The 14,018-nt window shown below is 43.3% G+C and overlaps 1 protein-coding gene across 1 annotated transcript in view; it reads right to left on the reverse strand.

Annotated features, from left to right (window-relative positions):
- Positions 1-281: 281 nt before the first annotated feature.
- Positions 282-14,018, reverse strand: part of LPP (LIM domain containing preferred translocation partner in lipoma) — a 323,116-nt gene continuing 309,379 nt past the window's right edge. The window contains 3 exon segments of the mRNA XM_051626360.1: positions 282-461; positions 2,241-2,361; positions 5,507-5,685. Coding sequence (XP_051482320.1) covers positions 333-461; positions 2,241-2,361; positions 5,507-5,685 — 429 coding nt within the window. The 3' untranslated portion in view covers positions 282-332.

Consider the following 14,018-nt stretch of genomic DNA (forward strand, 5'->3'; position numbering starts at 1 on the left):
CCATGTTCAGACCTCCTTCCACAGGCAGACAACTTAGGTGCTGTGCCAAATTATCTCCATCAGCTGCAGAGGCAGCAGGTGGTCTGACACACTCACTTCCCTCCTGGAAAGTCAAGTATAAATCAGGTACCTGTCATGGAGAGTCTGAACATGGCCTCTCAAGCTGCCCTCTTGCTCCAAGGCCTTCCAGTTTTACCTTTTTTTTTTTTTTTTTTTTTCCTTAAAAAAAAAAAAAAAAGAAAAAGATATTCAGATACTAGACTGAAAAGGAATCATGCAAAGCTTGTGCAATATCCCCAAAAAGGCATCCTGGGGAGAGTCACAGTTGATACTCAGAGATCAGTGCTGGCCTTGGCAGTCAGAGCCTGGATCCGAGCAGAGTTGCAGGTCTTGCAAAGGATGTGCCCATCCAGAGGGTAACAACCCTGATTGTCCCCTTCAGACAGGAGGCCACCACAGTCCTAATAATAAGCAAAAAGAAAGAGCAAAGTAAATAAGAAAGAAGAGCAGGACTAACTGAACAACCTATTAGTCAAATAAACTGTGTCCTCACTCTCCACCTTGTAACAGGATCCAGCCTGAGTCAGCACAAAGCATGAAGCTGAGGTACGTGATGTCTTTCATGATTAAGCCATTTCCTGATAAGAGACAAGGCTGCAGAGATGGGTTCCAAAGCTCTCTGCTCAATTTAATCCAATTGAATATAAAAGGAGATTATTCCCTTCACATTTCTGAGGAAGGAAAGGTCTTTAGCATTGGAGAAAACATCAAACTTAAGCACATATTTATTAATGCAAAAAAGATGAAAAAGAAGCATCACTGGGAAGGAAGTACCTGACTACAGATAATCTCCTTTGGAAGAGTTAATGCCACAAAGCTGTAGCATCCATTCCAGGGGTGACAGCTAAGCAAACTCTCTGCCTGTCTCCCCTTACCAGAATTGTCACCTGTGTTTGTATTGCAAATAGCCCATAAAGGTTGTGGCTGAAAGGAGGATGTAATTGAGACAGGCACATGGAAACCCTGCTACAAGGCCCAAAACTTGATGCAGAGACCTCAGCCTCTAAATATGTAAGGCTAATTAAAGCTAGGAAAGTTGGGAATTATCCCTCACCATGTGATCAGTCAATTGCTTGGCCAAAGACCGTTGATGGAGCTGCAGTGAGGGGATTATGGCCTGCTTAGAGGCCCTGCATCTTCATCATAAATCTGTGCTTGTAAATATACCTGGTATGCAAATGGTGGAAAGAGAAATATCATTGTTGTTCCTTTTAAGACAGTTAAAGCATGCAGAGATCAAGGCCAAGTGAGTGTCTGTGCCCTGTGCTCTCCATTGCATCTGCTTATGGCATTCACAAGTATGAAGCTTTGGTACCTCAGCAGCCCACATGGGGACATGCTGTGTGACAAATCAGGCTTTACAAAAATTACTAGCTGAGAGTGTTTAAAAATATGGGCCTAAGTAATGGACTGATGGAAGCCAAGGTCAGACTGAGAAATGAACCAGATACCTCAAGTCTCAGCCTAGACCTTTAAGCCTTAGTCCACCCTTCTTTCCGGTTTCAGTTATTAAAACCCACAACTGTGATAAGAGATACATTTGGTCTCATTTTCTTACCCTGCCATCTGTCTGATGTATTATCCAACAAGTCACACTTGCATTGAAGAATTCTTGAAAGTTCCCTAACACAGCTGTTCCCACATGTTAACTGCTTTTAAGGTGATTTTTCTTCTCTGTCTGAATTCAGACTCTTACCACCAAAATGATATGAAGTGCATAATGAAACTGAACAGGAAAGTAGCACGAAAAGCATTGCACAAAACAAGAATGATCATGTTTATGTGTCCATTAAAATTCTTCAACCCAGAGCCATATGTCGAGTTTCCTGTACAATCTTGCTCAAATTCTAAAAAACATTAGCTTTCATTTTCAGAATATAAACATGAGCAACGTTTGTGTCCAAGATATAATTTATGATGTTCTCAAATAGTAAGCCCTAATTACCTGAGTCACATTCTCTTGCTCTCCTAATGAACCTGTTATAAACAAAGGATCTGATTTTCTTCTCATTTGTGCTGATACAAATGAGGAAAAATTCCTTGCATGCCGAAGTCAATGAAGTAATTTGATTGTAGAGCCAGTGTTACTACAGGGTATGCCTGTTGTGTGTATAACATGAGATGGTGATTAAATTAAGCCAACCTTTGCTTTCTGTCCTTCATGTGATCAGAATACTAACCTCACACCGGTAGCACTGGACATGGAAGTCACGATCCAAGGCGACAATGCGTACGGTCTCCTCCTGTCCTGGGGCTGGCATGATGGGCTCCTTACACACCGAACATCTTGGTGCAAATTTCCTGAAGAAGGAAGGGATGGTCCCAGTCAGTCTCAAACTGTGATTTTTTTTATTAACTGCAATGGCAAGCCAGAAATGTGTGCATCTGTGCAAACACACACGTACCCGTGTCGTGGTTTACAGCTTTGCACAGCTACCCCATTGGAAGGAAGAAAGGAAGAAGCAATTTAGTCTTACAGTGCAACTCCAGGCTTGCAGGATATTAAAGAACATTTTCCAGACTATTAGAAGAGGACTTCAAGAATATCTGACAGGCAGCAAAGCATATTCTGCTTGCCCTAATTAACAACTAAAGTGCCTGTTGAAAGACCATTGTGACACCTATGCACTGCCACAACCTTCAGGCTAACTAACAAAGTCCAGGTAAATTCTGAGGCTAGAAAGATGACCAGGATCTGCTTCAAGGGCACCTCTTGAAAAAAAAACACAAAACAAAATATTAAAATTTGGAGATTGGAACAAATAGGCTTAAAAGAGATGGTAAAAAGCTTTGCCTTACACTCCACCGAGTTGTAGAGATTTATTCCATCCATTTTAAACTTTTCAACCATCATTCCCAATTACACAGGAGCAGACTCCTGGCTGTGCTCACTCTCCAACAAGAAGCATCTGGGCAATTCTGACTAGCTGTGTTTTCTAGCTAAACCTGTCTCTCAGTTATCCATTAGTGGATTGCCCAGCCTTAAAAGGGAACAGGGTCTGGGTGTGGAGACACCGAGACTCTCTCTTCTACAGGCAGCCTGAGTCAGAGCTGTACAGTGACAAGGGACCAGCTTGAATCAGCTGGCTTGGTCAGCTCAGGGATGAAGAGGAGCATAGGCCTTTCTTTTTCCCCTTATATCACCCACTGTATGACCTTCTGGCTAATTCATGTATGTTCTGTATTAGCTCTAGTTTTGCTTCCCCTAATTGCCCCTGAGAAGTGGCCACCTCCACTCCCAGGCAGGTGGGGATACTTGAGAACATTTAGCCTGTGGTGAATCATTATTTGCTGTTTTTGTTCAAAACCTGGGGGTACCAATTCTCTGGCTGGAAATTCTGCTCACAAAAAAAGAAACTTGTAGCTGCAGAATCTGCTGCCGTGTTATGAGAGCTGGGGTCGGAGTGACAGAGGGCAATGCAACGTATGGCAAACGTCAGAACACGGGGAGATCAAAGGCCCTTCACTTCTGAAATGCTGAGGAAAGATTGACTCTGCCACCCAGCCTGTCACAGGAACCACCTCAGAGGTAACTAGCTTAGAAAAGAAAAGAAAAAAAAAAGAAAAAAAAAAGAAAAAAAAAAAGAAAAAGAAAAATCTATCTGTACTAGGAATAAAGAAAAATATTAATTTCACTGGCAGCAGATGAAAGATGTCTGTATAGCTGTGATCTAATACAAAAATGAATTAAACAGTGGCTATAGCGAGTGCTCTGAAAAATAACTTAAATGGATCATGATACAACTGGAGCTGTAATGGCAGGTAATTATATGCTGCTTCATGCAGGCGCCTCCTTGTGCCATTTAGCCCCAATGTGGTGCTTAAAAACACTTCAACATTTCACTGTCCAGGCCACTGTGGGAGCCAAATATTAATTCCCAGGACCCAGCGATGATTCCTGTGGATTTCAGGGGATGTGGATATGCTGCAGTGGTGCCCAAGCTCAGTGGGTAGCTAGGCAACAGTGTGAGCCCCAGGTACAGTTTTTTATCAAGAGGATGTAGAATATGCAGGGCACTTGACCTCCAGACCAGGAGAATGTGTGATCCCTGTTTGATTGCAGGTGGGTTGGACTACATGACCTTTAAAGGTCCCTTCCAACCCAAGCTATTCAATGATTCTATGAATTAAAACCAGGCTGTCCGAAGTGCTGCTAAACACGTGATTGGCCAAAGACATTCCGAGCACCACATTAGGTCTTGTGCTAATCCCATCATCTTCCCCTCAGCAATTTTGGATTGACAGGCCCCGCACTGCTCACTCTCAGAGCCCTGAAGTCCAGATTCAACTGCTGTCAAAAGACTTCAACATAGGACATCAGCTCTTGCTTCCAACCTTTCTACTGAAGACATGTGAGCCCTTGGCCTGTGGAGCCTGGGGAAGGAGCAGTGTTCAAATCACAAGCAGGTGTGAGGGAAGTGTGAGGGAAACCCTTCAGGAGGCTGAGTGGTGTGCAAACCTTCTGCTGGACCTGTGTTCAGGACCAGATTTTACCTTGCACACAGCTGGTGGCACAGAAAAGCAAGGCAACACAGCAGCTGCCAATTAACCCAGTCTATCTGAGCTACAGGCAACATCCTTATGTTGGATTTTAACACACCAGTTGATTGTGGCTGCTTCACTTTCTGTCAAGGCAGCCTGCTTCTTTGAGCTTTCAGGCCCACACACTGATGTCACGAGGCTCTAATTAAGTCTACCCCCATAGAAATTAAGAGATAAATGGCTGAGATGTAAACTCACATTTGTCAGTATTGATTTCCTCTTTTAATTGAGGGGTGTAATGTGTCTGTCTTTTCCATACAGGGGAAACATTTGTGCTCTGATTATATCTACCTGTCTTCCCTAGATTGGTTGTGATGATGGGGGTGGTAGCATGGCAGTGACAGAAACTACTTGCAACTGTACCTTTCAACCTACTTGAAATAGCAGTTTCACTATAAATTATTACCAGGGCTATATTTTTAGCAGCTTTAAAAAGCTAATTAGCAACTAGAAACAAGAGGAGCTGGGAGCATCCTGTGGCCTCCTAGATCCCTCTAGCTGGTAAGCAAACACCTGCAGAGTGCAACAGTACAGGACCTCTCTTAATTGCTTGGTGGAAGAAGGGGGGGATGCCGATGTGGAAGAACAGGTACAGACAGTGAGGAGAAACGTGCACATGCTGAGTGCAGGGAAAGGCAGAGGGGAATGCAGAGCATTTCAAACAGGAACACAAAGGTTATCCATAAATTCAGATCTAAGCAAAACAGAGATTAAGCAGCACCAGCTCCATACCAATTCATCTTGTATGCCTGCTTGGAGCAAAGCTCTGGCTACTATTTAAGAGCCCTGAAAGGAAAGTGGCAGAAGGTTCAGATCGTTTTGGACACTCAATTCTAAACAAGGATTTTCAGGGACAAAAGAGAAAGACAGTAAGCAAAGCCACTGAGAGTAGCTTGGCCCATACTTATGGAAATCTTCGATGCAGTGGATGTTCCCACCAGCATCCACGGTGAAGGGGATCCCATCCAGGCTGCGGTGGCACATCACACAGGTGAAGCAGTGGGGATGATAGGCTTTCCCAGTGGCTCGGAGGATCCTTTCCATGATGGGCTTTGCGCAGACGCTGCATTGCTCCAGCGTGTTCTGCAAAGAAAACATACACAACAGATGTGAGCACCATCTCAGCAGGAAATGTACCAAATTCAGTTGGGTTGGAGGCTGCTGCTTAGAAGCTTTAGGTACTTTCTTTTCATTTCTTCTAGATATGCACAATACAGTCAACAGAGAGTAGGATAACCGCACAGAGCCTGAGTCAAGTCTTTAGTACAGTGTGAGAACACAAACCAGAGGCTTCTCAGCAGCTCTGACAAACAATCAGAGGTGGCCCATCAGGTGGGTGTATCTGAGACACTGCAGCTTCAGTAGCAAAGAGCACAAGAGGGAGTTTTGCAGCTTGCACTCCTGGATTTTTGCCTCTCGATTCTCCAGTCTGAATGACCTTTTGCAGCTGAGTTGATTAGAGACAACCTCCACAATGTGCAATGCAAAGCTGAAGCTCAAACTCCTGGGGGTACACAAAGATCCCCTAAAGGCTCTGCTAATATAACTTCCATAAATAATCCTTATCTGCCTTGTAAGAAAATCTTGATGGTGATCTTCCCCTCCCACCAGAGTCTACTGTTGAGACGGAAGAGAGAACAAAGTAGTGTCTGCAATGAAAGCATTGCAATTATGGGAGTTCAGGATGGTTTAAACTGTTCATTTATCTCTGGACCATGATGTTTGAGATTGTAAAATGCCAGGTCTAAGGCCATGATCTTTCCTGCACAGGTTCTACACACTGGCCCACTCCTGAAGCAGTGGGAAAAAAAAAAACAAAACAACCAACAAGCACAACAAAACAAAACACCCAACCACCTTTCAAGTGAGGTCCATTGAATGATTATTGTCATTTCAACCCTCACTCACCCTCACAGCCTGTTATAGAAACACCAAAACAATGTTGGTTCAGATGGCTGTTTGTGATGCACACCCCTTCTGACATCAACTGTGCAACTTACCCTTTCAAACCAAGCACTTTAGAGTCACATGCCATGAATGGAGGATGCAACCCACACAGATGAAAACAATAAATCTGTGGCAATGATTTGGGTCATTGCACTGGACTTTGAGAAAGTGAACTTCATTCACTACTCTTGCTTGATGCATCTGGAGTTATCAAATAATGTTATCGAATAATGTTTGCATCTTGGGTGAGGTAGAAAGTCTATGATTACGATATTGATCATGATTAAGATAGACAGAAATGAGGAAGAAAAAAGAAGAAAAGGAAAAATTCTAACAGGACAGAAATATAAAAAGCTGCTGGAAGGCAGATCGTGTTGACAAACATAGGAAGGCTAAAGTTATTCTGCTTCCTCTTGCAACAAAATTCCCAAGGAAAGTAGTGTTTTGACTGACCACATTGTTATTGCTTCTTTGAGTCAATATTCTCAGGGGCAAGATCCAGCCCTTACATGTGCAGCCAAAATGTATTGTCAGGAGATGAATCACCCAGGAGCTCATAGAGGTTACTTCTACACTCACTAAATTGCTATCAGACATTATCTCTGGGCTGCAACTCGCTGGTAAGATACAAACATAGAAATGCACAGGTTCATATCAGAAGATCCAAAGTATAGTTTTTGGAAACATTGATATGAAAAGTCCTGAATTTCAACCCATATGAGAACCGCCTAATATATTTGTAAAGAGAACACAGCCAGACTAGTGTTGGTTTCAGACTATATTTTTCTTTATGCCTTGTAATAACAGGCAGGAAAGAATTATTGCTGGCCTTTCTGTCTGGTTGCTGTCACCATCATCATTATTATAACAGTAGCTGGTATGCCAGAAAAAGCAAGGTCAATAATTTTCTCCTTGGAGAAATAACCTGGCCAATTTACCATTTTGCTTTGCATAAGCAGATCACATCATCTCAGTCCACATCCATGCTGCTCTCTGCACTGCCAAAGAAGGAATGCAGCAAACCTGCAGATGCTGATGGAAGAGATGGTGCCACTCATTAGGTGTTTGCTATGACACCTTCTGAATATGTGCAGATACGGAGCATTTGCCTCACCAAGTCACTGCTTGCTTCATTTCCCAACAGTTGCCAATAACAGAGGCCAAGGTATGAGAATGGGGCAAAACACAACAATTCCTTAGGACATACTGCCAGCCTCCAGCAATTTCTGGCTTAGGGACTTCCTCAGGCAGAGCTAGGCTTTTCCATACTTTGCCTCAAGCGGATGTTTCTCCTATGAGTTTTCCTGACCAGTTTTGGAATTCTAATAAATACTGAGGATCCATCTCAACATGGCTGGGAGTTTCATAGCTTACCTAGACATTGTGGGCTGATCTCCTAAGCTGTCTCCCTAGTCTGCTACCAGATCCTGTGTAACAGCTTTCCAGAGAGCAACACTGAGCATGGCCTGCCTGGTACTGGGAATAGAGCAGAAACCTGCACCTGCAATCCACCCTGCAAAGGGATTTAACACCTAACAGCACGACCTAGAAATGCTCTCACTACAGACCTGATACAACTCCTACTCACTTGCTCCAGACAGATAGAGTTTAAGCCCACAAGAGATCATTACAATCATCTTGTCTGACACCTCATGCTAACACTTTGGTGGGAGTTTTGCAGTGACCAGGACAGCAGGTAATCACGCTTCTGGATTTTGCCTTCAGAAATCACGTCAGCTGTTCCCCAGTCTCAGCTCTGTCACACACACTGACTTTCTCATAGCTAAGCAAGACAAGGGTTTTAAATTAATCAGCTCCTGATTAAACCTTCTATACAACCTGAAAATCAGACCTGAAAAATTCATTCTTTTCATCCTTCCAAGTCTGTACCAGTGAGGAAAAACAAAGTCATTATTTTCAGACTCCAGCTCACTCCCTGTCTGGGAGTATATTTGCTTAAGCCTCTTTCGTTGCTAGAACCCTGGCTCAGACAGACCCTTCACTTCAAGGTGTTACCAGAAGATGCCAAAGGAAAAACTTCCTTGATTCACACCCATTTGACATCAGGTTGCTGTAAGGCAGGATTTGGCCTGTGGAGCTAACAGGGTTTTCTTTGATTCTCTAATCAGGTTATCCCCACATGCCTAAGTGCTGCCCCAGCAGCTAATAAGCTGCACAAAGGTATTTCTGCCCATTACAGGAATAGCATCCCTGTAGGATTTTAAGTTTGGCTTCTTGGTTTTTCTCTCTTTCACAGTTTAACTAACTCTCCTAGCACCTCCTGGAGCTTTCAGACCTTCAGAAAGCCAAACAAGATGAAGAAAAAAAACAACCCTGTTTTTCACTTCTCCCAAGCTACCAGTGCCAGCTTTCTCTGGAATCAACAGGTAGAGCTGTGTGCATCTGATGACCTACACAGGGGCAAAACAAGGCACAGAGAAGAAAGATAAAACCAGGTAGGAAACATCAGATCTCAGGGGTTGTGGTAAAATTAATGTCATAAGAATATGGACCACAAATCCAGCATGAGCTGAGGGACAAGTTTACCATTTTTTTCTTATGTTTTTGGCCAAGAGGTAGAAAGCATCTCCGTTTTTAGAGACAATTGTGTTTAAAATGGATGGGGAAGAATCATCCATTTCTAAATGGAAGGTTGGCTCAATATTAAAGGCTGAGTCTGGGTCCACATCTCTTGAGAGCAGAACTGTTTATCCACAGCAAAGAAAAAGCATCTCACCTGGAGAGAATAATGCATCCTAATATACCAGTAAGAAAAATAATCTAAGCAAAGCTACACTAAATCACACAGAAGTGAAACGACCAGCACATAAAGCATCAGCTTGCAAGTAAAAACTGAGACTTCAACTTGTACAGCACAATCAACAGCAAAGTGGGAACAAGCTGCTTGCAAACAAAAATCTGACAGTTGTTTGAGGGCCTCCCTATAGCAACACCTGGCCCTTCAGAAACCACAGAAAACCAAAGGGACTTGCTTTGCATATGTTAGGCTTAAACATGGGACACAAAATCCAAGCTGCTGGGAAAGGCTCCTAGGGTGCAAGGGCCATTGAAGATTGGAAGTGGGAAGCATTTGAATCCTCTCCTGAAAGCTTCAGATCCCAGATTGAGAAGTGGCAAACAGCTCTGGGGAGAGAGCTGCAGTAACAGCCCATGGGTTGCAGCTTACCCTGCTTCCCTAGTGCATTATAACCCCTCATAACCAAATTTTGGACAAGAGCAGTAACTCACAATATAGTGCAGCACCAGGACTCTCCCACAATGACCCAGCAATGAATACATGAATACAGAAGAAAAGCCACACAGAGATCAGTCACTGCTTCTTATGTATCGGCAATTCATCCGGAGCTCTAATGAACAGAAATAATCTCTCCTGCACTCTGAACAGCAGATCTAGGAGAGCTCAACACCCAGGGACATAAGCATGGTAGAGATTATTTTATTGTGACAGGGGAGGGAAGTTGCTAAAATGAATTCTATTGGCAACCCATGCACAGGGACACAAACTCACTTTCTGCGAACACCGCAGAAGAAACACAGTTTTTGAAGTGACTGCACAGAGGCGATGATATTGGCTGCAGGAATCAAAAGTGACTGTTGTGCTAAAAACAGGCACATGGTCAACTACTGTAGTTGAACTGTAACTTAGTAAAGTGTGGTAAGTGAATTGCTTTAAATCTTGTGACTCCGTCCTTCATTTCCTCAGACGGTGAGGAGAGCAGAGCAGGAGACATTTTCCCCATTGTGGGATAGTTTTTGAGGCTGAAAATGTTTCCATACTTAAGTGAAGACAGAATATTTTAATCTCAAGAAGTCTGGTGAATTTATAAACCTCAAATTAGATCAGGTCAATTGAAGCATTGCACTTCAAAATAATTTCAAATGGTTTCATTTAGGTTTTTGGTCTACAAATGTGTAGTTGGATTACAAATTAAATACAAAAGACATTAGTGGAGGGGTTAAGTGTCAAGATGTAATTTCAACACTTGAAAACCTGTTTTTTGGCATCCTTTCTAGAAAAGGAATATCTAAGACCCAATTTCCCCCCACAAAATCCCTAGCCATCCCTAATTGCTATCTCCGCAGATGGGTAAATCTTGGCAAGAACAACATTTAATTCACTAATGGCCATCATGAAATTCTTTCCTCCATACTTGAGGAGAGAATTTGGACATGCGTGAGTTAATCTTTTTCACATAGTTTGACCAGCTGGACACATTATTATTAGCAGCTGGTGACACATTCCTTCCCTCCTGCTGCCCTCAGAGGGGTAGGTTCAGCATGGAGGAGCCCTGGGGAAGCATCTTGGACGATTCTCTGATGTTCGGGCCACGTTGCCATAGCTGAGTCAGTGTGCTGGAGCAAGAGATGTGACCTCTGACAGCCCAAAATACCCTGGCAAAACTCCCTAATTCAGACACAGTGGTAAGGAGTGAGGGTGCTCTTCAGCTGGTATAGTTTGTTTTGCTGGGTGAAGGGAGGGAAGATACTGGAATAAATTACATCAGTAACCCTGCAACATGGCCAGCATGCTGGGGGGCTGAGTTGGGCATACAGCTACCAGTTGCACAGTGCAGACTCAGGACCTTGAGGTTGCTGTATTCAGTGGCTTTCAAGTAGTTCTTCCATTCGGCTCAATTTTTAGTGGCTTTCCCAGCACAGTAGCAATACCACGGCTGGCATGCTTCCCCCCTGCTGGAGTCTGCTTTTCTTGTCAGGAAAACTGAATTCAGCTTTTTATTTCTGGACTCAGACCAGCTGGAGGTGAATTTGGCAGGGAGTGCTCTCAGCATACAGGGTGAAGCAGTCTCTTCCCCTTGCCCTGTTACTGTTAAAGAAAGACTAGATACATTTCCTGAGTTGTGTTAGTAGCAAAGATTACAAGGACATGCAGTTGAGTGCACAAATGTGCAATAACATAAAAGTCCTGATGAAAACAGAACAGGGCTTGAGAAATGCTTCACAAATTATACGCAGATGTCAAAATGTGCTCTATAGAGAAAGGAGGAAGGAGCTCCATTTGCTCCTTCTTAAGACAGCTGTCTTACCAAGCAAAGGCTAAGGGGTGGCTTTGACATTGATCATACCAAAGGTTGGAGAGGAAGCCTAGAGGAGGCTGCTGGATCCAGCAGCCTCACCAGCTGGCCATGCTACCTGGAGAAAGGTATTTGTTTTTAATGGTGAATATAATTAATGTTTGGAACAGGCAAGGGCAGGATGAGTTTTCTGTTGCTCAGTGCCAGTTTAGGTAAGACCCATGTCTGTCTTCAGTGCCACCAAGTTGAGAACGATGAAGGAATGTCAGGGTTAAACGATCTGCTCTGCATTAGGCTCAATGTCCAACCACAATCACACTGACTCCTTCCAACTAAAAATCCACAAGAAGCCTGATGATGGAAATCACTTAACTACTTTCTGGCACACAAAGCTACTCATCTTCTGTACATTCCTTGCTCTGACAACACAGAGATCTTTGTCATTTTAAAGCAGCAGTGCTTAGAATGTAACATATGCAGGATTCCTTCTCTAAACTGGTGGGCTGGAAGATAAAATGCCTGGATTTTACTTCTGGCTTTTCAAACAAGCAGCTATCAGAGGCAAAGCACTCCCATGCTCCATGCCTCAGCTTGCTTGTAAATAAAATGGCTATAAAAGTTGCATATTCCAGTAGGAAACTGGATGCTGTTAGGTTTGATGAGTACTTGTGAAGTAGTTTGTGTGCCCACATGGTTACTTGATGTAAACAAAGTATTTTTAACAGCAAAAACTCATTTTATAGAAATCCGTAACAATTACACACACCTCAAAAGTCAAGAAGGTTTGACTTTGGGAGGCACAGTACTGGGGAACAGCATCAAAGCTGTTACTCAGAGTACTTCAGTGTGACTACAGCAATTTGCTGAAGCATTTTAGTACTGGGAAAATGCCTCTAACTTGGAGTTGACTTTAGAAAAAGTGTGGAGAATAAAGAAGTCTCTGCTTATGAAATGTTTTCAACAAAGATATTTCAACAATAATGATAGTTGCATGCAATACTACAGTAAGCCAAGCAATTGAAACTATCCTTAGCAACTACTATGTAAAAGGACATTATTACATAAGTGGGTAATCAGCTTGTGTTCCTTCAGTAATTTTCATTCTAGTGAAGCCACATTTCCAGACCTTCTCACATCTTGTCTAATGCCACCAGAAAAAGGGAGCTGCACATTCCCCACAAAACTGGAACAGTGCATTGTGCATCTTGGTAGGCGCAGCTCATGCTTGCTGATAGGACCACAGATCATGCAACACATCAGGTATGAAACCCACTGTAACCACAGAAAGTCAGTCCCACTACACCAGGACTGCATCTGAATCACAGAACCCTAGGGGTTGGAAGGGACCTTGAAAGATCATCTAGTCCAACCCCCCAACCTGGATGCTTGCTTCAGTTCCTGGTCCAGAAAACATCCAGTCATAAGGCTTTTGGAGTGCTCAACAGATGAGCATCCATAAAGTACAGCAGCACCAGCAGAGCAGAGGAGACAAGCCTGCCTTGGCAGGAAAGGATGATCTGATAAGACAGTTTCCAGCTCTGATTTCTTTAATCCAAGGAGATCCTGAGCTCACAACCAGACCTTTGGCCCTTGTTTCAAACCATTGCATAATACAACGCCTGGCGCAAGATGCTGATTTTCAGAGAGTTCTAATTCGAAGGAAATCCCTAAAAATCCCTCCCAGAATGCCAGAGGTAAACAGTTTGTTCAAGGATTCTGCAGCTCAGGCAAACTGGCACAGAGCTACAGCCAAAATCCCTGGATCCTGTTGCACAAAGGCAGCCGTGCCTCAGAATATTAGGATTGCTTCATACCACTGGGGTCACTACCTGGAGAGAAACCTTCTGCTGGCTTTGCTGACTGCAGAAAGATGGGATGATACGTTAGGAATCTTTTTTCCCATAGGAGTGAATCTTGGTAGTTTTAAAAACTATGATACTCTATTAGCTTTGCTCCTAAGGGACAGGGAGAACACATGGCAGGTCTTCATAGCCTGCACTTTTACCTATTATTAACCCTCACATCAGGTGAGAGCACCTACAAATCATGATCATAACTCAGGATTTTGGGATACAAATTGCTCTGGAGGATAAAGTAAAGCTGTTCCCTATGTCCAAGTGCTTCCAGTCTTTGCACTACAGATGTTGTTCTGCTTTCCTTACATGTTCTCACCATCTCTTCCCTCAGCTCATTATGTGCCTGACCTTGCTTGCCACCCTGGGAGTTTTTCCTAAATAAGGACCGAAGGATTCTGTCCTGTTGTGAATACTTTCTGCACAGGCAGCAGAATTACATGCAGCTGGGAGATGCGGCAAACAGTGAAGAGATACACTCTCTCCTTGTTCAGACACAATTGTTCAGACACTCCTTGTTTAGACACAGGGAATTCAAGCATAATTAACAACGCCAAGGAAG

This window comes from Apus apus, chromosome 8 (assembly GCF_020740795.1).
Source record: "Apus apus isolate bApuApu2 chromosome 8, bApuApu2.pri.cur, whole genome shotgun sequence".
Lineage (NCBI taxonomy): Eukaryota > Metazoa > Chordata > Aves > Apodiformes > Apodidae > Apus > Apus apus.